Source organism: Macrotis lagotis, chromosome 1 (assembly GCF_037893015.1).
Source record: "Macrotis lagotis isolate mMagLag1 chromosome 1, bilby.v1.9.chrom.fasta, whole genome shotgun sequence".
NCBI classification, from domain to species: domain Eukaryota; kingdom Metazoa; phylum Chordata; class Mammalia; order Peramelemorphia; family Peramelidae; genus Macrotis; species Macrotis lagotis.
In genome coordinates, this window is record NC_133658.1 from 868217166 (window position 1) to 868242084 (window position 24919).

The window sequence follows — 24919 nt, forward strand, 5'->3', positions numbered from 1 at the left end:
TCCCTGTGTGAATGCATGACGTCCCAGGCTGGCGCCAGGCTGTCTGGAGCTGAGAGTTAGATCAACACAGCTGTGGGACAGGGACACACAGCTGGGCAAAGGAGCGGATTCCTCAACAAAAAATAGGATTGTGAGAAAAGTTCTGAAACAAAAACAGCGCAGACAAAGGCCTTAATGACATCCTTTCATAAAAATAAAAAATGCAAGAGGGAAAAAGCCTGGTAAAAGGAGCAGAACTGGGAACAGAAAGTTCAGAGAAGGGGGTCGTCGGATGCTGTGGGCCTGCAGCAAAAAGGAGCCGCAGAAGGAAGACATTTGCATCCTTCAGCTGTTTGTGAAAACCTCTAGCTAGGCCCCAATTCCAATCTCAGGGACTTCCCTTAACCTGCCTCTGTCCTGGGCAGTGGAAGGACTGGGAATGAGGAGACCTGGTTTCTAGCTTTGGATTTCCTTTTAATTCGTAGGGCAGCTCATTCCCCACTTTCTGGGCACACCAGCCTGGGAATTTAAGATCCTTCAAGATGAGACACTCTAATATCCCTTCCATTTCTAGAGTTCTTTGTTTTCCAAGGCAGCCTGCATTCTCCAAGATTCCTCTGATTCCTCCCCGGCCAGTGGTGTTCCCTCTCCCTCCTCCAAACTGTATCTCTTCTGACACCAATCTGAGTGCCAGCCCACCATACTTGGCTAGTTTAAGCTCCTTTAGCTGAACATCTGAGTTCTCATCTTTGTATTCTTCACTGTAAGAGCAGAGGATAAAGGGTTTTTGAACTGAATTCAGTTTGAGCCCCGATGATAACCAAGTATAGAAAGAGGCTTTGAAAAAGTCAAAAACAGATAGGAGGTGGAATTGTGATCAGATTCATCCTCACCATTCATTTCATTAAGCATTTATTAAACCCTAAGATGTATTAGGCTCCAAGTTGGGGAACGGATTGGGGAAAGTAACAGACATCATCATTATAAGAAAATGATTATGGTTTTTAACTAAGAAAAATATTGATCTTTAAAGTTATTCTTAAAATGGGAGGGTTCCTTCACCTTAGAAGGGATACCACACTCTTCAGACTACACTCTTCAGACTTTAGAATATGAAATAGCGGAAGTGGAAGAGCTCTTAGATCAGAGAATATTAGAGCTAGAAGGAACTTTAGAACTTAGCATATTCATTAGAGTTGAAAAGGACAAAAATTGATTCAAAAGGAAATCTAGATTTGATTATTTGATGATGAAACCTAAGTAAGGCTATATGGATAAAATGAAATTTTAACTAATCTTTCACCAGGGTAGATACAATAATTAATTGTGATGGTTTGTCACCCAATGGGGCTTAACTCTGATCTTCTGATCAAATCTCCCCCCCACACACACACACACAAAGAACTGATTGTGTCTTCCTAATGGACTAAAATAATTAAGATCTCAGCTCTTAAAAGAGAATAGAAAAGTAAGGAAATCTAATGACTGATAACTTTTTGTGTCATCTATCTCTGGAGGTGTGGTAGGAAAACAGGGTTAAAGAGAGATGCATCTATCACCAGATTTCAAGAGATTTGTTTCATGGTACTGGGTTCATTCTGAGGGTTAGTGCTCACCAGGAACCAGAATCTGAACTGGCTCTGAGCATGGATTCCCTTGCCACTTGGAATTCTAAGATCCTATCTCTTTAGATGAAAGAGATCTCAGAAGCTATCTAATCTAGTCATTTTTCAGATGGGGAAACTGAGGCTACCAATTTTAATGTTCCAAAGGGATAATGTTTCCTATGCCTTGAATGTCCTCATTTACTATTTTATTCTATTAAATTCAATAAACATATATTAAGCATCCATTATATGTTACGAGCCCCACTTTGTGGAGCTTTTGGGGAGGAGGTGAGGGAGATAACATGTGTACATACATAAAGATATAATCTTCTCTTGTTGAATCCCTACCCATCGTTCAAAGCCCAATTCAGATGTTACCTCTTTCATCCCAAGTCCCCTTGGTCATTCCTTTTCAGTCCCTATTCATTATGTGTTTGTACCTGGCTAATGTTTTTATGTTATAACTATCATTTTGTGCCTTATCCTCTCAACAAAACTCATTTTTTATTGGATTAATGAACCATTTGTTGAGCCCTTCTGTTATAAAGAGACCTAGTTGGCCTAGAGGTGTCCCAGGTGACCTTTAAGTCTGGAAGACTGTGTTCCCATCTTTTCTCTTCTAGATACTGAACGGTGTTACCCTAGACAAGTCACTTAGCCTCTCACGTCCCTAGGCAATCCACCGTCTAAAACGAAGTAGCAGAGATGTCGTTTTATACTTGGAGGAGGGAGTCTCCACAAATGGTGTGTTCCCTCCAAATGGATGAAATCATCCGTCTGGACCCAAGGGGCAGAAGGAAGGGGGAGGGGAGATGTACAAAGCACATCATCCCTCCAATGCTTCTGGACATTGTGGACATTTAGTAAAGATCTGTTAAACTGCAGTTTTTGCTGGGGTAGAATTAAATTTCACAAATGGAGAAACTGAGACCCAGAGAAAAAAAAGTGACTTGCCTAAGTTAGAAAAAGGTAGAATGAGAGCCAAGTCTCTTGACTCTTGAGTTCATAGAAAGGTACAGGGAGAAAAACACTGGATTTATGGGCAAAGGAGCCTGCAGCCGTCACTTCAGCTTCGGACCTCAATTTCCTTATCTGTTAAAAACAAAAGGACAAGATGACCTCTGAGGTCTCGTTGCTCCATCTCCGGCAAGTCCTGCTTTCCCAGCTCCCAGTGTTCTCCCTGTCCTGGTGGGACTGCCACAAAACTGTACCCCTTTCTCCAAACCACCCCCAACTCCACGCCCCCCCCCAGTGACCAACCGAAGTCTGTTTTCTCCATTGTAACCTCAGCTCACCGCCATTCATTTTTTTTTCCCTCTGGTCACAAGATAATTCCTGACGCCAGAAAGTCTGGAGGTCAGATGAACAACAAATTGAGGAACAAGGCGGCACTAATTCCTTACAAGATTCCCTTGAAAATCTTTTGCCTTTTTCAAAAAAAAAGTTTCCTCCTCGCTGTTTGGGGATTTATGACCTCGGACGGGCCTCCGTCCGAACCAAGGTTGAATGGTGGGGGCTGGGGGGGACCAGACGCGGGTCCCAGTCGTTTCTCCAGCCGCCTGAGAAGCAATCTAGAGAAAGGGGCATTTTCCATGTAAATTATTGTAATTGAGTTTTTAAAGAGCCGGGGCCCGCCCCCCTCGTTCTCGGAATCCGCCGCTTTGGCAGGGGAGCCAAGCCCAGCAAACCTGTTTTGCAATTAAACAGCTCGTAAAGGCTCCATCCAACCCCCCCCCCGACCCCCCCCAGGTCCGCCGGGGCTGGGCCGGAGTCTGGGGGCGGGGTTCATTTGCATGGGTGGGCGGGGCGACGCGGAGGATTCCCTAATAAGAGCGCGGGGCGGGCGGGGCCGGGGCGGGGCCCGCGCGGCGGGCGGGGCCCGGGCCGGGCGGCGCTATAAGAGCGCCGGGCGGCCGGTGGGCGCGCAGCTGCCAGTTCTTCTCCTCCGGCGCTCGCTCCCTCTGCCCCCAGCCGGCCACCATGAAGGCTCTGAGCCCCGCGCGAGGCTGCTACGAAGCCGTGTGCTGCCTGTCGGAGCGCAGCCTGGCCATCGCGCGCGGCCGCGGGAAGAGCCCGGCGGCCGAGGAGCCGCTGAGCCTGCTCTACGACATGAACGACTGCTATTCGCGCCTGCGGGAGCTGGTGCCGGGCGTCCCCCGCGGGACGGAGCTCAGCCAGGTGGAGATCCTGCAGCGGGTCATCGACTACATCCTGGACCTGCAGGTGGTGCTGGCCCAGCCCGCCCCGGGGGCCCCCCGACGGGCCCCATCTCGGCATCCAGGTGGGCGCGCTCTGGGGACCGCACCGGACGGGAAGGGGTGGCGGCCTCTCCGCTTGAGAGGAGCCTGAGAACCGGGCTCGAGGGGGTGTGCAGGGAGGGAGTGAAGGATGTGGGGTGGGCGGAGTCTGAGACTTGCACCCCCCCACTAGCCAAGGACCAGGTCGACATCCCCCCCCACCCGTCGAGGGCCATATCAGCATCCCCTTCCCCTGCACCCCGGACCCGCCAAGGGCCAAGTCGGCATCAGGGAGGGTGGGTGACTTGTGGAGGAGTCCTGACACCCAGAGAGAGGAATGAGTTACGTCTGGGTTATGATCAACCCGAGGTGGAGGGGCTGAAAGCCTGGGATGCGCCCAAGTTGGGTTAGTCATGATGAAATGGGGGGAGAGATAGCCTCGGGACCCCAGAACAGAAGCCGGGCGGGGGCCGACTTTCTTGGGGTGGAGTCAGGCAGGAGATGGCGAGACTAACCGAGCTCCGCTCTACTCTCTTCCCCATCCAGACGGCCGAACTGACGTCGGAACTCTACTCAAAAGATGAGCGAAGTCTTTGCCACTGACCCCAGCCACCCCTAGGTGAGCATCCCCTCCTTTCCCCTGAAACCTAGAGGCGGGTTTAGGCAGTGACTATTCTGGGAACGTGTTAGGAAAGTCGGGGTGCAGAAGTGGTCCCAAATCCCTGGTTTCCAATTGCCCCCATCCCCAATTCTCCCCCCCCCCATCAGAACCCAATCCCTGGGTCTGACTCCTTCCGTGAGCCGGTGACTTGCAGCCAATGGAGATGGGTGGGGGGAGAAGTGGGGAACCTCTAGGCACAGATTCCTTATCAGCTGGAGGGAACAAAGTTTCCTCCCTGGCGCCGACCAGTCTGCAGACCTGCCCCTGCCTGTGATCTGGGAGGAAACTGACCCGTCGCCCTCTCTCCCTCCCCCTTCCCCCTTCCAGTTCTGTATGCAGGTGTTGTGATCCCGCTGGGACCCCGAGGATCAGGCTTTGACCAGAGCCCCAGGAATGGCCGGTTCCATACTGGCTCCAGCATCTGTTTTTATCACTGTCTCCACCTTGCCGGGTTTAAGACTGAAAGGATCTCTCGGCTGAGCCCCCTCTTCCCGGGAGCTAGGAGAACTGAACTGTGGGGCTCCTGTAGAAGAAAGAGAAGACAAGTTTCCTAGCGGTTTCTCCCAAATCTCTAAAAGGATTGGTTTGTGAAGCAGGTTGTTTTTTTGTTTTGTTCTTTGAGGGGACATTTTGTTATTGCTCTTTCCCACCCACCCCCTGCCAATTTTGTTGAGGCAGCTGGAGACCTTAGATTGTGGTGTCCCTGGAGGGGGGAGACCCTTCAGGAAAAAGACCTGCTTGTTCCTGCCCCCTCCTCAAGACCTCACTGTGATTATGAACTCTATAATAGAGTATGTATAGCTTATGTACCTTTGTGCAGGAAGGTGACTTTCTGTAATCATTCATTGTACTTTATAAACTTTTTATAAAAGTTAAAACTTTTTGCATAATAAAAGTGTTTTTTTTTAAAAAAGAAAAACTTAGTAGTGTATTCCTATGTTCTCTACCATCTTCTCCCAAACCATAAAACTTTCTTCAAAAACATCTCTTAGTAGAAGGGATCTAAAATGCCCTTAGAAAAAGGTAAACGAATGACTCCCAGAGAAGCTCCCTCCCCCCAGGGGGTTGATGGGATAGGACAAAATCTACTCAGCTAAGAAATCTGGCCTTGGCCAGCCAAGGGGTGGAGTGGGATGATGTTAGACCAAGGCCTTTAAACCCCAATTGCTTTTCCCAGAAGTTATCTGAACAAGAAGCACAAAATGATAAGGACTAGACAGAGTTCTTGGAGATAAGCCTCCCCAACCACTGAATTTTTTCACAGAAACTGGCCAAGAGAGCAGGGGAAGTGATTTGTCTGAGGCCAAATAGACCTAGAATCAAACCCCAAGTCTCCAAGTCTGCCCTCTATCCTTTATTACTGTACTGGATTATCTCATTTGAGAATAACTAAAGTTGGGGGAGGCTTGGCAGCTCAGTGGATAGAGCACCGGGCCCTGGAGTCAGGAGGACCTGAGTTCAAATCCGAATTCAGACACGGCAATTAACCCCATTGCCTTGCAAAAACTTTTAAAAAAAAGTAACTAATTGGTCTGGTTAGGGCATTACTATTTGTCTTTGAAAAGGGTCAAGGTTGTAGGGGCTGGGAAAAGGAGTCTGAAGCAGCCTCTAGTCCTGGCCAGATGTTTCCCATTCTGTCACCTTTTGATAGGTAAATGTCTTGGATGAGTAAACATTTTCCCTAGAGACTTGGATGGAGCCAAACTTAGATGGAATTTAGCTTGTTAAAGAGTTCTTGGAAGAAGAGTATGCTGCTGTTCTCAATCTGAAAATCAGTTTTTATTTCCACTTCAAACTGTACATTAGTCCCTGTTGCTCCCATCATCCCATCTGAGAAAGAGGAGTTAGACAGCTTCAGCAGGGAACTGGGGTGACATTCACCACATAGAGAGAGACTATATAGTCTCAGCTTTGAGGTGAGGAGGGCTAGAAAAATGAATGAGATCAGCCTGAAAAATGACAAGAAATGTTATCTTTTTCCTGTCTGTAAGAAGAGAACACTTTTACAACCCTCCCAGGTCTTATATTAAGGATAAAAGATTTAGAGATAGAACTTTAGAGATCCTTTTATTTTATAAATAAGAACCTGAGGACCAGAGAGATAAGTGCCCAAAGTTACTCAGGTAATAAACAGTCAAGTTGGAATCCAAAATCCTCTTGACTTCAAATCTATTTTTTCAATATAGTATACTATATTTCTACGCCGTTCTGAAGGTCCTCCAAGATTTGGCATTCCATGTTCTAAGGATCTTCCCAGCTCTGACATTCTGTATTCCAGGTCCCTCCTAACCTTGGCATTCTATGTTCTAAAGATCCTCCCAGCTCTGACATTCTTATTTTATATCACTTTTTTTTTTTTTTTTTTTTTTTGGTATTTGCAAGGCAGTGGGATTAAGTGACTTGCCCAAGCACACAGCTAGGTAATTACTATGTGTCTGAGTCTGAATTTGAACTCAGGTCATCCTGACTTCCAAGCCAATACTCTATCCATGGCGCCACCTAGCTGCCCCCCCCCAAATCTGACATTCTAAGGTCCATTCCACCCCTAAACCATTTCAGGTAAACAGTAATACAATAAATAAAGAGAGGAAAAGGGACCACTGTAGGTAGATGAGCAGCTTCCTAAAAGAAGCTTAGAAATAGGGGCCCCTAGTGGCTCAGGATAATCTCTTCTAAAGTCATCCCTGTAAAGAAGAAAAGGCAAGCAATACTCTTTCCCCGGTTTAACAGGTAAAAATGTTCCTAATTTAAAATCATAGAGATCATAGCAAACCTGAAACCAGAACCAGGACTCCAGATACCCATTGTCAAACCCTCAATCATGCAGTAAACCTTAAGGATAATTTATTATTTAATATGATTAATAAATGTTTGTAAAGTGCTTTGGAAATCTTAGAGAGTGATATAAATGCTGGCTATTTACCAGGCAATGGGGATGCCAGGTCAAAAATGAACCAATCTCTGCCTTAAGGATATTCTCTTTCTATCACTGGAAATAAAGTGTGTAGTTAAAAGTAAAAATTTCAGGAGAAAGGAGACACTAGCAACTGGGGAAATCAGAAAGGTTTTATAAGTTGATATTGTTGTTGCTGTTGGTTAGTCGTTTGGGAATCTTTTTTGAGTGACCTCCCTCTTGGGATTTCTTGGCAGAGATACTGGAGTGATTTGCCGCTTCCTCTTCTGGGTTATTTTACAAATGAGGAAACTGAGGCCAACTGGGTTAAGGGACTTGCCCAGGATGACCCTGGACAGATTTTAATTCAAATTTTCCTGATTGCAAATCTGCTTCTCTCTCTCTCTCTCTCTCTCTATCTATATATATATATATATATATATATATATATATATATATATATATATATATATAAAGGCTATAGATAGTGCCTTTCTGATTCCTCCAACTTCTAGTGCTTCATTTCCCCTGAAATGATTTACTTAGATGTGATGCTCAAGCTGAGCCTTGAGGCAGAAATGATAAGGGAAGTCCTGAAGCACAGCATGTGCAAAGGAATAAAGATGGGGGAAAAATAGCAGGAAGGGTTAATAAGCCCTTATGGATAGAGTATCCCAGATAGGTTAAAGGATACAGGAACGTCTTCCAATCATGCAGATCTAAGATGGCGACCATTTAGAGTTGCCTGCCACTCAAAAAAATTAAATGATTTGCCCATGGATATACAGTTAATAAATATTAGAGGCAAGATTTCAATCCAGTTCTTCATGACTCCAAAATTAGCATTGAATCCACTATTTCACTATTTCCCATGGCCTCATATGGGATGTAGAGAACAGTGAATTATGCAGTAGCTCCATTTCATTCATGCAAAAGCATCCAGATTTCAGTTAACCCAAAGGGCAATGGAAAGCTTTGTGGTGGACTTAAGCAGATCATAGCAAATTATCAGAGGTGAGTGACTAGTCAGAAATGGACCAAAAGGCCATGAGATGGTAGATTAAGCCATGAAAAGATTGCAATGTGTTATTATGGATGGTTTTCTGACAGATCAAATCACAGCTTCTTTTCCTTCTCCCCCTCCTCCCTTTCCTCCTCCTCTTTCTCTTTCTTCATCTCCATTATCATCCTTAGCACCTATTGCCTCCACACTTTCATCGCCTGTTCCCCATTCACACCTGGAAAGCTGTCCCTCCTCTCCTCTTTAGTTCTAGCTTCCTTCAAAGCACAGTTTAGTTGCTATTTCCTTTAGGGAGCCCTTTCCTGATTCTCCCAGCTCCTACTGCCTTTCCCCAAATTAGCTTGAATTTACCCTCTTTATATTTGCACATCATAATAAAAATGCCTCATCGTTTGTTGTCTTTCATCCTCCAACATTGTCTATGTTAGAGTCAAGTCACAGTGTTTCCCACTGTGACTGTTCAACACTGATTTGAGCTTGAATGACTCTTCCAGTGGTAGGGCACAAATAGTCCATGTGAATATTTGGATGGAAATGTCTCTAAATGTCAATTATATACCTATGTCCATATATATATATATATATAATATATATATATATATATTATATATATATTATATATATATATATATATATATATAGAGAGAGAGAGAGAGAGAGAGAGAGAGAGAATGTCTTAAATGGGCCCATCAATCACAAGTGTTGCATCCATAGGATCAATCCCAGGACCAAGGAGAAGACCTTTCTTTCCTTCCTCCCTCTATAAAAGGCCCCTGAAGAATCTCCTAATGAGCCTCTCTCTGCTTCCCAACACTTCCCTCAAAATCTGTCCTCACCAATCTCTCTCACATCATCTTCCCCACATCTCCCTGCCCATCTTCACTCTTGCCAAATCTCTTCCAGATGCTGGATAATATTGTCTCTCTGATGAGACTCTGCAGCCTGCTTTTCCTTCAGAGGTAGATGGGGGAAAGAAGGGACCTGGGGCAACCTTCCCCTCTCACTCCAGCCCTTCCCCACAGAGGTCCTTGGAGCTCAGGGACTGAGGGCAAAGAATAATAATGGCTGTTAGCTAGTGTTTATAGAGGGTATGAAGTTTTGCAAACTGCTTTCTCTCTGTTCCTTTATTTGATCCTCAAAACAAACCTGAGAGGTAGAAGCTATGAAAGTCAAACTAAGAGAAATTAGGAAATTGCTTGGGGTCACATAGCTAGTAAATGTATGATGTAAGTTTTGAATTCAAGTTTTCCTGACTTCCATGTTATATGCTCTACCCATTGCACTACCTAGCTTCCAAAGAGAAATGTTCTGTTCATCTGCTCTTCTCCAATCTTCCCTTTGGGGGGTAATTCGGATCTAAATGGGGAACCTTGGATCCTCAAATTAAAGGTCCTTATTAGCCAGTTTTGGAGGTGTAACCTGAGGAGGCCCCCATAAATCAATAAGTAAGGGGCAGCTAGGTAGCCCAGTCCTTGAATCAAGGAGAACTTGAGTTCAAATCAAACCTTAGACACTTAGCTGTGTGAGCTGGATAAGTCACTTGACCCCAATTGCCTCCAAAGAAGGAAACTAAGCCATTATTAATTGCCTACAAGATTCTGGGCTGAATCCTGGAGATAATCTCCCAGAACTACTACCAGGACCACAAAAATTGTGGTTTTAGGTATGTTTTCAGAAGATCATGGGGAAGGAAGGGTGTGGGGGTGGGGTGGGGGAGGCTAATGGTGGCCATGGAATCTAATATTTCCACAATTTACAGATGAAGTCTTGCCCAAGGTCACTCAGCTCTGGGTTTCAAACCCAAGTCTTTAGATTTCAAAACCAGTGCCTTGAGGCCTGTCCCTGGCCGTGTTCTGCCTCTCCCTAGCCCCTGATTAGGAGCAAACTCCTTTAGGAGTTTGGTCTTTGGCAACCCAGGAGAATGATGGGGGGTGGGGAGAGATTCTAATGTGTCCCAGGGCTCCCTGTATCTGCTGTCCAACTATGTACGGCCGTACAGGCTACAAACTGGAGGACTTCACAGATTTGCCTCAACCTCTGATGCCACATTAAGGAAGGGAAAGTATTCCCCTTCCCACCACCAACCCCCACCCCCAGCCCTTGGATATCTTTCCCCCTTTCCAAGGAACACAGGGTTAAGTCAGGATTGGACGAGGTTATAGGGAAAAGGAGAGAGGCCTAAGGCAAAGCTAGGAGGGCCTGAGGCCACCCCCCCCCCATCTCCAGGGTCGATGGGTGATATCTAAGAAAGGTGGAGAGGGGTGAAGAGGACAGCCCCCCTTTCTTCTCCTGGCTCAGGGCCTAGGGTGAAGGGTATTCTCCAGGTGGGGCCTCCAGGGGGGCCTCTGATATGTATTTATACTATGACATCATCCATGTTTGGTTCCTGGCAGGAATTACTACAATATTTAATAACAAACAGACATCAAATTAGTCCCCTTCTCCCCTTTTAGTCCTGATAAGGTTTCCTGCAGTAAGTGGAGGCAGCTAGGTTCAAAGGGTCCTTCTCTATCCTGACCATCTCATTCCTCTTCTTACTCAGGTACCATCTCTTCCAGGGGCCTTCCAGGATTTCCCTTCCCTTCCCTCAGTAGAAAATGATCTCATCTTCAATTCTCTTAGTGCATTCTATCACATCCCACCTTTTATCACACAGGCCTGGGAGGCCTTGTTTTAACTATAAGCTTCTCAAGAGCTAGGAATGTCTTGTAATCTCTGCATTCATCACTAGTGTGAAGCACTGTCTACACAACAGATTCTTAAATGTTTGTTGAAATTAGGACTCCGAATTTCAGAGTGAATTTTTTCCTCGAAAAGCTGCCCCTCTTCCTCTAGTCCCCACAATTTACACACTTTTCCTGGACCCTTTACTTGCTCTAACCTCTCCCCCAATTTAGTCTGAAAGCTTTGCTAATACACACACACACACAAAACCATATTTTGCATACTTCTATTTTTTCTTTCTCTGGAGGTAGATAGCACGTTCCTTTATAGGTCCTTTGAAGTTGATTTAAATATTTATAATACTTAGAATAGCTTAGTTGTTCACAGTTATTCTTCAAATAGTATTGCTGTTACTGTATATACAATGTTCTCTTGATTCCACTCCTTGCACTATTTTTTCATGCAAGTCTTTTTGTTGTCGTTGTTGTTTGGTTTTTGCAAGGCAATGGGGTTAAGTGGCTTGTCCAAGGCCACACAGCCAGGTAATTATTAAGTGTCTGAGACCGGATTTGAACTCAGGTCCTCCTGACTCCAGGGCTGGTGCTCTATCCACTTCGCCACCTAGCCGCCCCTTTGCAAGTCTTTCTAAAAACCAATCTGCTCACCATTTCTTATACAACAGTAATATTCCAGTACAATCATATATCACAACTTGTATAGATATTTCTCAATTGTTGGGCATCTCCTCAGTTTCCATTTTTTTTGCCACCACAGATAAAACCTCTATAACTATTTTAGAACATGTTTTCTCTCCCCTTCCCCCATCACTTTGGAAATCAGACCTAATGGTGGCATTGCTGGGTCAAAGTTTTATAATTCTTTGGGCATAATCCCAGATTGCTCTCCAAAATGGTTGGATCATTTGACAGTTCCACCAACTGTCTATTAGTGACCAAATTTTTCCACATTCCCATGGCATTTGTCCTTTTCTCTTTCTATCATTTTAGCACTCTGATAGGAGTAAGTGGATTTCTCAAAGTTGATTTAATTTTCATAACTCTAATAATAATGAATGATTTAGAACATCTTTTTGTATGTTTCTATATAACTTTGATCTCTTCATTCAAAGTTACCTGTTCATATTCTTTCACCATTAATCCTTAAAATTTATTTATTATTCCAACTACAAGCAAAGATTTTTCAACATTTACCTTTTTATAAGATTTTGAGTTCCATGTTTTTCTCCTCCCTCCCTTTTTCTTTCCCTTCCCCCTTGAGAGTAAGCAATCTGACATAGGTTAATACATGTATAACTCTGTTAAACATATTTCCATATTAATCATTTTGTCCTTTCACCGTTTATTACAACTCAGATCCCCTTGCTCAAGAAACCCCAGGGGCCCCCTTATTGCTTCTAAGATAAAATACAAACTGCTTTGTTTGATACAAAAAAAAAAGTCTCCCTTTGCCATCTGGCTCCAGGATGCCTCTCTTGGCCTTCTTGTACCTCATTCTACTTCATACAATGCCCATTCCAGTCAAACTGCCCTGCCTGCTTCTCTTGTTCAGCTCAAAATGTTCCAACTGGTGTCTTGCTGACTTTGTACAGTCAACAAGGCCCTCCCATCTCCTCCACCTCCTCCACTTGGCAGCCCTAATTGCTTTCAAGGCTCAGGCCAAGAGCCACCGGCTATGTCCTTCCTGATCAGCTAATTGTCAAGGTCCTCCCCCTCCACCACTACCACATTATTTTGCATAAATTTTGCATAGATTGACTTACCTGGTACATGTTCACACCCCCACCCCCTTCCAGTAGAACTTTGACTTCTGAAAAGCAGAGACAATTTGGAGTTTTGTTTTTCTGTCCCTGAACTTTAGCACAAAGTCTAGCACCTACTTTGTTGTTGCTCAGTTGTTTTGGTCATGTCTGACTCCTGATGACCCCATTTGGAGTTTTCTTGGCAAAAACTTGTCTGCCATTTCCTTCTTCACTGATACATACAAGAAACTGGATAAATCTTTTGCTGAATGAATGAATGAACAATGATGATGCATACTTCTATTTTTTCTTTCTCTGGTGGTAGATAGTACATTCCTTTATAGGTCCTTTGAAGTTGATTTGATAATGATGATGATCATGGTTGTCCTTTTTTCTCAGAAATCACAACATCAGGGAGGTGATGCCATGACAAGCACGTGAACTGGATTTGAGTGAGGGACTGCTCTGCTAAGTCTCCGGCCTCACTTTCTCCTCCAGATCTATCTGGGTCCAAGGACCAGATATGAATCAGGATGACTGGAAATGACCCCGGATATGAGGCAAATAAGGTGAAGTAAATTGTCCAGGGTCACATAGCTAATAAGCGTCTGAGGTCCAATTTGAACTCAGATCCTCCTGACTTCAGGCTCAACACTCTACCCACTATGCCATCTAGCTTCCAATGGATGAATGAATGAACCTGGAGGCAATTCAATAGCAATCTGGTAACATAAACCTGAAAAACAATGGCCACTAAAACGCTGACAAGTGGTCATCCTGCTTTTGTGATCTCAGTCAATAAACATTATTAAGGAAGCAAGGTAAGAGAGTCTCTGCCCTCAAGGAGGGGCAGTGAGGTGGCAGAGTGGTTAGAGCAGTAGCTTAAAGTCAGTAAGGCTTCATGAATTCAAATCTGGCCTTAGACACTTACTAGCTGGGTGATCCTGGACAAGTCACTTCACCCTTTTTGCCTCAGTCTCCTCATCTGACAGATGAGTTGGAGAAGGAAATGCCAAAGCATTCCATTATCTCTGCCAAGAGAACACCAAATGGGGTCACAAAGAGTTGACCAGGATTGAATAAGAACAACAAAGATTGCAAGGGGCTCACAACATATTTCCAAACAAGTTATAGACAGCATAAAAAGAAAATAACTAACAAAAGGAAGGTATTAGAGTTAAGAAGAATTAAGAAAGACTTTCTCTATCTAGAAAGTAAGATTTTAGTTGGGACTTGAAGGAAGCTAGGGGAGCACGAAGGTGGCCATGAGGAAGGAGAGCAAGGGGGAAAGCCAGGGAAAATACCCAAAGTTGAGAGATGGGATAATTATTTATGGAATCAGCAGAGAGGCCAGTGTCACTGGATAAGAGCATTGGGAGGTATAAAGGTATAAGAACCAGGAAGGCTGAGGGAGGCGGACCCTAGGTTATGAAGGACTTCAGATGCTAAGTAAGGGATTTAATATTTGATACTTGAAGTGATAGGGAGTCACTGAAATCTATTGAGTACTAAGGTTGACATGGTTAGACTTGAGCTTTAGGAAAATCACTTTCAAGGCTGAGTAGAGGATGGACTGGAGGTGGAAGGGACTTGTGGTTGGTAGCCCCACCAGGAAGTTATTGCAACAGTTCAGGTAGAAGGAGATGGGGAGCTGCACCAAGATGGTAGCAGTATCAGAGCAAAGAAGGGGGCATATTAAAGAAAATTCTATTTCCTAAGGCAGCACAATCTTTTTTATGGTGCTGTTCATTGTTCTCACATGAATAGAACTGAGATTAAAAGGTGCTAGAATCAGAAGGGTCCTTGAAGATCATCTAATCTCTATTTTTGCCTCTTTGTAACTTCCTTCTGTACTTGCAGTTCTGGCCCTTGGGCTCAAATACAATCAATCTCATGCCTCTTCCACCTATCATTCTTTTTCTCTTTCCAATCTCCCACCCCACCCTATTTTTCTTCTTCTAGCTAAGGACACTCAGTCCTTTCAATTGATCCTCATACAGTATGAGGCCCTTCCCCTTCTGGACACCTTCCAATTTATCAAGGTCCTCCCTAAAACATTGGACCCAGAACTGAGTACAATCCCATGGACGCCATCTGTCCAGGGTACAGTCCAGTGGGGGTTGACTGTCTCTTTGTCTTAATGTAGCCCAAGGTCATATCACCTTCTGTGGCTGCCATATCACATTCACTGTTGACTCATACTTGATTTGTCCTCTACCAAAACTCCCAGAACTTTTTTCAGGAAAATTCAAAAAGTAAGCATTTATTGAGCTTTAGAATACAAATTACTTCTCTTGGTATTGACTACCCTTCATCAGCTGCCAATCTACATTGCCAGGGTACCAGGACATGCTTCCCATCATAAGCTATGTTTCAGACCTTCTTGTTGTTCTAAAAGGGTCCCACTCCACCTCTCTGCCTTCAGAACAGTCAATATTCTGGATCTGGAATATTTTTTTTTCTCAATTCCTACTTCCTACTTTTCTTTAAGACTCAAACTGGTCATTTTTTCCTTCCTGAAGCCTTAATGATCTCTTAGACCTCAAAATTATCTCATCCAATCAATCAATCAACACTGATTAAGCTCCTAACACTAGGTATTAGGCACTGTGTCGAGTGCTTCGGAGTACACAAAGAGGCAAAAGACAAGCCCTACCCTCAGGGAGCTTGAAATCTAATGAGGAGGTCTTTACTAATTTGCTTAAGTGTAGAATCTCCCTGGGGTCAGCTAGGTAGTGAGTGGGGTTGATAGAGGACTGGGTCTGGGATCCGGAAGACTCATCCTGAATTTAGATCTGGCTTCAGATACTTAACTGTGTGACCCTAGAGAAGTCACTTCACCCTGTTTACCTCAGTTTCCTCACCTGTAAAATGGACTAGAGAAGGAAATGGCAAACATTCCAGTATCTGTGCCAAAAAATTCCAAATGGGGTCAGGAGAAACTGAATAAGACTGAACAAAGAATCCTCCAGTAAAGTGTCAGTTCTCTGAGACCAAGAATTATCTTTCTTAATTTTTTATTTTATCTTTTCTGGAGTAATAAATGAATCTACGGTTTACAGTGCAGGAAGAAGGGGAAGGAGTGGAAAAGGACAACATAAAACCAGAAATTTTTTACAGATTGGGAAATTAAAGCCAGGAGAAAGGAAGAGATTTGCCAAAGCTAATGAATACCATGGTTCAAGCAACCACACTTAGGTCTCTAAGTTCTAAACTTAGAGCTATTTCCAGTACAGTACCCTGACATGAGACAATTAGAAGGGATTGGGAAGGGGGCTGAGGTTTGGCAAAAATTCGAAGTAGATGGAATTTCTTCCACCCTTTCCCCTTCTCCTCCTAAGGGCAGAGGTCAAACCTCAGATAAATTTATTCAGGAAGGTGTTAAGAGATTTCCTAATGTACTCACCCTAGGATATCTGCATCTTAATAGAGGACCCAGAGAGAAGGCAGCAGCAATGTTAAACTCTAATGGAATAACTGATTCATGGCAAAATTGCAGGCTCTGGTGACAGACCCTGAGGGAGATTAGCCAAATGGGCAGGTATGGATAAAGAGGTGCCACTTCTGGGGCCAGAGAGCCTGGGGAGAGGAAATGGCTAAGAGAGGTCAGGACTAGGAGTCAGAAAACCTGGGTTTGAGGCCTGGCTATGTGAACAAATCTCTTCTTTCTGGAGACTCAGTTTCCTCTTTTGAAAAAGGAATGATGAGACCTGGACTTCTTTTTTAATGTCATGAACCCTTTTACTAATTCAGTGACCAGGGCAGCTGGGTGGCACAGTGGATAGAGCACCAGCCCTGGAGTCAGGAGTACCTGAATTCAAATCCGGCCTCAGACACTTAATAATTACCTAGATGTGTGGCCTTGGGCAAGTCACTTGACCCCATTTGCCTGGCAAAATCCTAAACAATAATAATAATAAATAATAATAATAATAATAATAATAATAATAATAATAATAATTCAATGACCCCAGAAATCTGTTCTCCAAAGTAGAGCAGAATTGAAGCAAATACTACAGTCAGAAGTCGTATCTCGGTTGAACATTTTTTTCCAATACAATTTTGTCCTCTTCTTCCACTGTTCCCACCATTCCTTCTCTCCTCCCATCGACCTTTAGTATGATCATAAGGAAAGTAACTTGTTCAAGGTCATTTAGAACATAAATAGCAAAACTAGTAGAATGATGTCAAACCCAAGGCTTTTTCTATCTTGCTGCTTACAGTTGAGGCCTGGAGACCAGCTGTTTCCTTGGCTCCCCAGGCTTCTCCTTTCATGATAATTTTGTAAAATTTTATTTATTTAAAGCAATGGGTTTAAGTGACTTGCCCAAGGTCACACGGCTAGGCAATTATCAAGTGTCTGAGGTCAATTTGAATTCAGGTCCTGCTGACTCCAGCTGTCCCCCCTTAAAGGTTTTCTCCAGAAGCTCTCCTGCACTCACTCAGTCTAGTCTTCATTGCCATCCATAAGGTTGGGTGTCCCAAGTCCAAACCTCACTAGATAATTGTTGGGAGATCCTTTGTCTCATTTTTAGCCTGGCAGTAAAAGACTGCTAGCTGTGTCAACCTGGGTTGCCTCTCTGAGGCTCCGTTTGTTCATCTTTGAAATGGGGCTAATACTATTGTTATCAACACTTAGGTGTAGAGACTGAGCTGAAAAGGGTCTTAGAGGATGAGATCAACCTTCTCATGTTAGAGATGTGCCCCCCCCCAAGAGGTGAGGTGACTCGCTTGGGGTCAGATGACTCATAAATATCAGAGAAGGGATCCAGATGCAACTGGGAGCCAGCAAAGCTCGGAGGCCCCCCTCTCTCTCTCAGACCTCCCAGGATTGTGAGGGGGGCAGGACTTTGCAAGCCCCGAGAAATGTGAGTTGTTCTAATGAGGGCTCAAAATGATGAAGAAGAGGTGCCAGTTGCCTGCAGATCCCCGAGTTCAAGCCGGCAGCAGCACCCCCCCGGGTGCCGGCCGGCCCTCGCAGCCTCCCCCCCGCCCCGCAGGCGCTGTGTGTGTCTGCGCTGGGCACGGCCGGCCCGGGAGCTGCTCACAGGTGTTTGCTGGCGCCCCGATGTCTGAGCGCGGGCCTCCCCCCGCAGCCCCCGCCTCCCCCTCCGCAGACAGCCGCGGCTCCCTGGCCCGGATCCGCCGGCCCTCCCGCCACCGCCACCCCGAGCGGCCCGGAGCAGCCCGGCAGCTGCCCACAGCTGGCCGGGGGCCCACCGCGCCGGGAGCCGGGCTGGGGGCGGGGCGGGAGGGGCCTTCCTCCCCGGACCCTGGGGAGGGGCGCCCGCCCACAGCCGGGGTCCAGGGCCGGAGGCACGGAGGGGCAGGCCCGGGCCTCAGTTGCCTTCTCATTTACATGAGGCAATTAGATGATGAGGGTCCCTAACCCTTACCTCCTTGGGCCGACCCTCCCTCGCCAAAACCCAGCTCGGATGTTTTATCCCGAAACGTTCGGTACTGGGGGCAGGCGCAGTGCCAGCCGGCGGAGTGTGGGTCTGCGGGCAGGAAGGCTCATCTTCCTGAGTTCAAATCTGGCCTCCCGCGCACTGGTTAGGTGACCCTGGGCAAGTCACTTGATTCAGTTTGTCTCACTTTCCCCACTCTGTCTCACTTTCCCCAACTCTGACTCAGTGTCTACCACTCTGCCTCAGTTTCTAACATTTTCCCTCAGTCTCTTCCACTCTGCCTCAGTTTCTACTATTCACCCTCAATTTCTACTACTCTGCCTCAGTTTCTCTAATTCTGCCTCAGTTTCTCCAACTCTGCCTAACATTCTCCCTCAGTTTCTACCATTCTGCCTCAGTTTCCTCAACTCTACCTCATTTTCTATCACTCCACCTTACCACTCCACCACTTTGTCTCAGTTCTTTCAAATCTGCCTGTTTCCCCCACTCTGCCTCAGTTTTCCCAACTCTGCCTCAGTTTCTGGCACTCTACCTCAGTTTCCTCAACTCTTCTTGCCTTGGTTTCTTCCACTCTGCCATAATTTCTTCAACTCTGCCTCAGTTTCCCCAATTCTGCCTCAGTTTCTACCACTCTTCCTCAATCTCCTCAACTCTGCCTCAGTCTCCTCAACTCTGCCTGTTTCCTCAATTCTGCTTGCCTCAGTTTCCTCATTTGTAAAAATGAACTGGAGAAGGAACTGGCAAACAACTCTTGAATCTTTGCCAAGAAAACCCCAAATGGGGTCACAGAGTCAAACATGACTGAACAACAACATTCTCTGTTCTAAGATCCCCTCTGCCCTGACATTCTGTTTTCCATGATCCCTTAGAACTCTGACATTTTATGTCCTGAGGCTGTTCTAAGGCCCCTTCTTGTTCGACTGCTAGGTACATGGTGTTTGGCCTTCGTTCACTAAAAAGACCACAGTCAGGGAGGTGATGCCATGACAGGCACATGAAGTGGATTTGAGTGAGTGGGGCTGTGCTGGGTCACGAGCCTTACCTTTTCCTCTGGAGCCATCTGGGTTCTGGGGCCAGATAGGAATCAGGATGACTGGAACTTGCTCTGGATGCGAGTTCATCAGGATTAAGTGACTTGCCCAAGGTCACACAGCTAGTAAATGTCTGAGATCAAGTTTGAACTCGGGTCCTCCGGAGTCCAGGACTGCTGCTCCATTATCTAGTTGTTAGGTACATAATGGATAGAACCCTGAACATTGACCAGTTGACTGACCCTGGGCAAATCACTCTGATTGCTTCAGTTTCTCCATTGTAAAATGGGGATAATGATAATACTGACCTCAAAAAATTGTGAGGATCAAATGAGACGTTGGAAAAGCACTTAAGGCTGGATCTGATCCATAGTAGTTACTTCATAAATGCTTATTCCTTTCCAGCTCTACTATTCTTAATCCCGAGATTTCTTAGATTCTACAATTCTATATTCTAAGATCCTATGTTTTAAGTTCCCTTCCTGGCTCTGACATTCTGTGTTCTAAGGATCCTCCCAGCTCTGACATTCCCTGTCCTAAGGGCCCTTCCACCTCTGATATCCTGTGTTCTAAGATCCCTTTTCAGCCCCTGTGTACTATGTTCTAACATCCTTTTCAATCCTTGTCAGTGTTCTGAGGTACCTTGCAGTTTATCCTTGATTTCGTGACCTAGAAGACTTTTACTTGTCAAACACCATGTAATTATCCATAGTTCCTCCTCCATCCTTCCACTTCTTCTTTAGAAAGGCTTAGTAAGGAGAACCTTCTCTCTCCTACCCTCTGGCCACAGTGAGATTTCTCAGTTCCTCTGGCACCCTATCCATCATATGATTCCTAGGATGAAGGTACTGGAAGTGACTTGGGGACCAGAACCTTTCAGAGCTGGGTCTGCAGCAGAGAGGGGCAGTCTGGGGCTCTTTGGGCAAGTTCCCTTGTAGGGACTGCAGATCAAAGAGCCAGCTGTGGAGGAGGCTGATTGTATGAGTCTGGGGCAGGGTTAACCCAGGCAAGCCAATTCCTGGCCCTTGCAAAGCCCTCCCCTGTGCAGCTGGGACCACTGCAGCTGTGAATCCTGTGAGCCAAGGAGGAATTCCTTGTAATCACAGGCCTCAGCATGGGCACTGACACAGCTGGCAGAGCTGAGGGCATGGGGGAGGGAGGTTTCTATCTGCACTGAAACAGGAAGGTGGTCCCAAGGAAGACAATCCCAAGTCTCTAAGGAGTTTTTGTTTCTTCATGAATATGGAGTCAATTTGTGGAGGGGAAAATGGGGACAACCCACTACTAAAAAGATGGAGGAAAGACCCTTCTGAAGGAAAGCATCTGGCCTCTTTGGTGGTCAGGACTATAGGTCCCTGAGGCCTAGGAAATCACAGGATCACAGGTTCATGAGATTTTTAAGCTGGAAGGGTTGATATATTGGAGTATTTTAGAGGCAATGTGGTATGATGGAAAGGGGCCTATTTTGGAGCCTAGGAGGCCCTATGGAATCAATTCGGTGCTTGTGTGACTCTAGGAGAATCTCTTAACCTTTATAAACAGTGATTTCTTCCATCTGTGAGATGAGGCTATATTGATTTCCTAGATGAGGCTTGTGGATGTGATAGAATGTTACTGGACGATGAGAAACAGTGAAGAGAATTCAGAGAAACACTAGAAGATTTCTACAAACCGCAGCAGGGTAAAATGAGCAGAACCAGGAAAACAATTTACACAATGACTCCAATGTGAACAGAAAATCCAAAGTTGGATGCCTTTTGGCTATGATGCTCAAGCTTGGGGTCAGAGAAGGGTGGAGAATAATAAGAGCTACGATACTAGCTAAAATGTATATGGTGCTTGCAACAGATTGAACTAACAAGTATCTCATTTGATCCTCACAATAACCCTTTGAAGTAGATACTATTTTATGGAAATATATTTAATATAGTTATACATGCATTACCTACATCAGATTACTCATTGCAAAAGGAAGGAGGAAGTGAAGGGAAGAAGAGGAAAAAATATGGAACTCAAAATCTTACCAAAAATGTATATAGAAAACTTTCTTTGTATGTAGTTGGAATAATAAAAGTAATTATTTAAAAAAAAGAAGTAGGCACTACTTTGATCCCCTTTTTACAGATGAGGAAACTGAGGCAAACAGTATTAAATAACTTGTCCAGGGTCACACAGTTAGTAAATATGAGTCTGAATTTGAATTCAGATCTTACTAACCATACCAGAGCATTTTTTCAACTGTGTCAGTTAGCTTCCTACCTTTCTTTACAAAGGTAGGATACTAGGAGTTATGGAATATTTTATATCTTGTCAAATATTGTTGATATGTAATATATAGGACCCCTCCTTTATGTCACATTCTGGCAGTGTGACCCTGGACAAGTCACAACCTCTGTGTCCCCAAGGCAAGGCGCTCACTGACCTACACTGGAAAAGGGAGTTTCCTTCCTAAGAACTCCAGACAATGGTGAGATCACAGATTTAAAAAACCAATAAAAATCCTATTAAAATTATGAGCTATTATTATTATGCACTCCAGAGTAGTTTAACTTCTAGAGGGCTCTTTTTGTACTTATCTTATTTAGGGACAGGCCTAGATAACTGGCCTGGAGTTGCAAAGACCTGAGTTCAGTCCCACGCACTCACTACTTACTTAACCTCTGTTTGCCTCAGTTTTCTCATCTGTAAAATGAAGCTAATAACAGAATTGACCTCCCATGGTCATTCTGAGGATCAAATGAGATAATTATTAAGTATGTAGGACAGTGCACTATGTAAATATTAGATATTATTATTATTATCCTTTGTATTCACAGCAACTTTTTTTTTAGTTTTTTTTGCAAGGCAAGCATGGTTAAGTGGCTTGCCCAAGGCCACACAGCTAGGTAATTATTAAGTGTCTGAGACCGGATTTGAAACTGGGTACTCCTGACTCCAGGGCCAGTGCTTTATCCACTGTGCCACCTAGTCGCCCCCTAACAGCAACCCTTTGAAGGAGATCCTACAGGTATCATTCACCAGGTTACGGATGAGAAAACAGGCAAAAAAAAGCTAAAGGAGGAATATAGCTAGTAAGTGTCAGAGACATTTGAACCTAGGATTTTCTGAGTCAGTCTCCCATATTGATTTCTCCTCACGTTGCTGAGTCCTTTTTCAGTCATGTCTGACTCTTCATGACCTCATTTGGGGCTTTCTTGGCAAAAGATATTAAAGCATTTTGCCAGTTCCTTCTTCAGATCATTTTAAATGAAGCTTTACTGAAGTAAACAGGATTAAGTGACTTGCCCAGGGTCATACAGCTAGTGTCTAGGGCCAAATTCGAACTGAGGAAGATGAGTTTTCCTGATTTCAGGTCTGGCACTCTATACACTATGGTACACTCTAGTAGCTTCTAGGTGTTGATACAGGTCCAGTAATAAAATTCAGGATTTTTGTCTCCTCCTAAAGATCAAATCTGAATTAGGAGAATTCCAGATTCTTCCTTAAAATTGTGTAAGTGGAGAGCAGGTGGGGGAGTTATAGGGGTTTGGGGGGGGGAGATTAACCTCTAATCCAAATTCACCTCTTCTAGGAAAGCTGAGGATTGCTTAGTAATTCCTAGTATATCCTATCCAATCCAATCCATTAAACATTTATTAAGAGCCAAGTACTGGGGATAAAAGTAATAAAAAGAAACAATCTCTGCCCTCAAGGAGCTTACAATCTAATGGGGAAAGATAACACACTAGAGGCAGAAAAGATAGAAACACCAAGGGTACCCCACTGGGGGCATCTCCTTCAGGTAGAGCTATAGATGAAGAATGGATCCATTTTCCATCTTGGTAGATTGACATTGATATGACTATAGAACTTACAAAGCACTTTTGTATCCATTATTGCATTTCTTATTCACAGCAACCCAGTGAGGTAGGCAGAGATTACTATAACACCCCCCCCCCCCAGTTTACAGATGAGGGAAATGTGTCTCAGAGAGGGTAGATGATACATTCATATATGTACCATTTATTTTTTAAGATTCTTTTGCATTTATAGTATCTAAATTTCCCAAAGAACTCCTTTCCCTTTCAGGAAAAAACATTTATTCTAATGAGGAATAAAAAATAGGGGGAAAACGGTCCAGCAAAATTAACCACCATGTTACACATGTGTTCCACACCTATAGGCTTCCATCTCTGCAAAGAAGTGAGGGAAATTGATTCTCCTTTCTCTTCTTTGGGGCCAAACTTGATCATTATGATGTCAGAGCCTATGGGTTCAAGTGTTTTGTTTTTTGCTGTTTCTTATTTTTTAAAGTTTTATCAGCATCTTTAGTTTTTATATTATCTCCCCAATCCCAGTGTTTTTTCTTATCCCTTATACAGAAAATAAAAACAAGAGAAACAAACAAGTAAAACCAACTAATGCAAGGAAAGTTTGACATTATAAGAAGTGTTCACACCCACAGTCCACCAACTCTTCAAATAAATGTGTGTGCATGGGGAAGGAGGATGGTTTTCATATCTCTCCGGTCCAGCTTGGTCATTATAAATGTATAGCTCTCAGTGACCATCATTTTGTGGTTATTCTTTCCATTTACATTTCTAGAGTTATTGTTTATATTATTTTCCTGTTCTGCTGATTTCACTTTGTCTAAGTTCATAGTAATCTTCCCGCACTTCTCTGCTATGCTTATAGTTATTTGTCCTTTGTTTTCAAAGTGGACCAATGACATCACAGGATGCTGTCTTGACTCATAGGTGAATTGGATTTAAGGGAGGTAGAGATGCACAATGTCATCAGTCTCATTTTCCCTTGAGTCATCAAAGTCCAGTGGCAAGATAAAAATCAGGATGACTGATAATGATTTGGGATACAGATGACCTTGGCATCTTCAATGTGTCAGCAAGCTCTAAGGTTCCACAGTACTTGCTTCAGTCATTTTTCAGAACTGTTGGAATTGTTTTCATATGCCCCTTCTGCTGGGGGGAGTTTGAAGTAGATACCCCTTAACTTACAGGTGTGAGGCCTGTTGGTTATCCTCAACCTGATTTAACCCATTAGCTGAGACAGTTTTACTGGGGTTCGACTGTTGATTGTGCTACAGCTTATTGGAGCTACAGGTAAGAGGTAACAAGTGGATGGACATCAAACATGGATGATCAACCCTGGAAATGGCTCAGCCGGCTCTCACATCAGAGACGCTAATCCTCCCTGAACATCCCACACACTCATCTCTGCTATGCACTCATTTCCAAAGCAGCCATTGTGGGCAAAACCATTAGAGGCAGCAAAATCTCCCTAAAGAACAACTTCCTAAAAAAGACAGCTTCTGCTCTCAAGGACCTTAAGATCTAATGAAACCAACTTCCGGATGAGAACTTTTACAAGGTCAGAAATAATAAGAGCCGAGACAAACCAAAGATATTGGGGAAAACTAAGGGAGAGATCACCTTTCCATGGGAAGAAAAGATAAGGCAAGATAAGACTTCATCGATGTGGCTCCGGAGGAAAGTCTTGAGGGAAGAGAGTATAAATGAAAAAGGTGGGACGCAGGAGGGAATATTCACAAGAGGTAAGGTAATGGATTTAGGTAAACAGATTATGATGAGATTGAGGAACTAGAAGACCAGTTTGATTGGAAGAGCAGCATGATACAAAATTATGATCCAAGGCAGGGGAG

At 44.3% G+C, this 24919-nt stretch overlaps 1 protein-coding gene across 1 annotated transcript; it reads left to right on the forward strand.

Moving 5' to 3' along the window:
* The first annotated feature begins 3524 nt into the window (after nucleotides 1–3524).
* Nucleotides 3525–7714, forward strand: ID3 (inhibitor of DNA binding 3). The gene is given in 4 exon segments (XM_074218147.1): nucleotides 3525–3833; nucleotides 3835–3867; nucleotides 4370–4442; nucleotides 4812–7714. Coding segments are annotated over 3 exon segments (357 nt in total). The 5' UTR covers nucleotides 3525–3566; the 3' UTR covers nucleotides 4427–4442; nucleotides 4812–7714.
* The last annotated feature ends 17205 nt before the right edge of the window (nucleotides 7715–24919 follow it).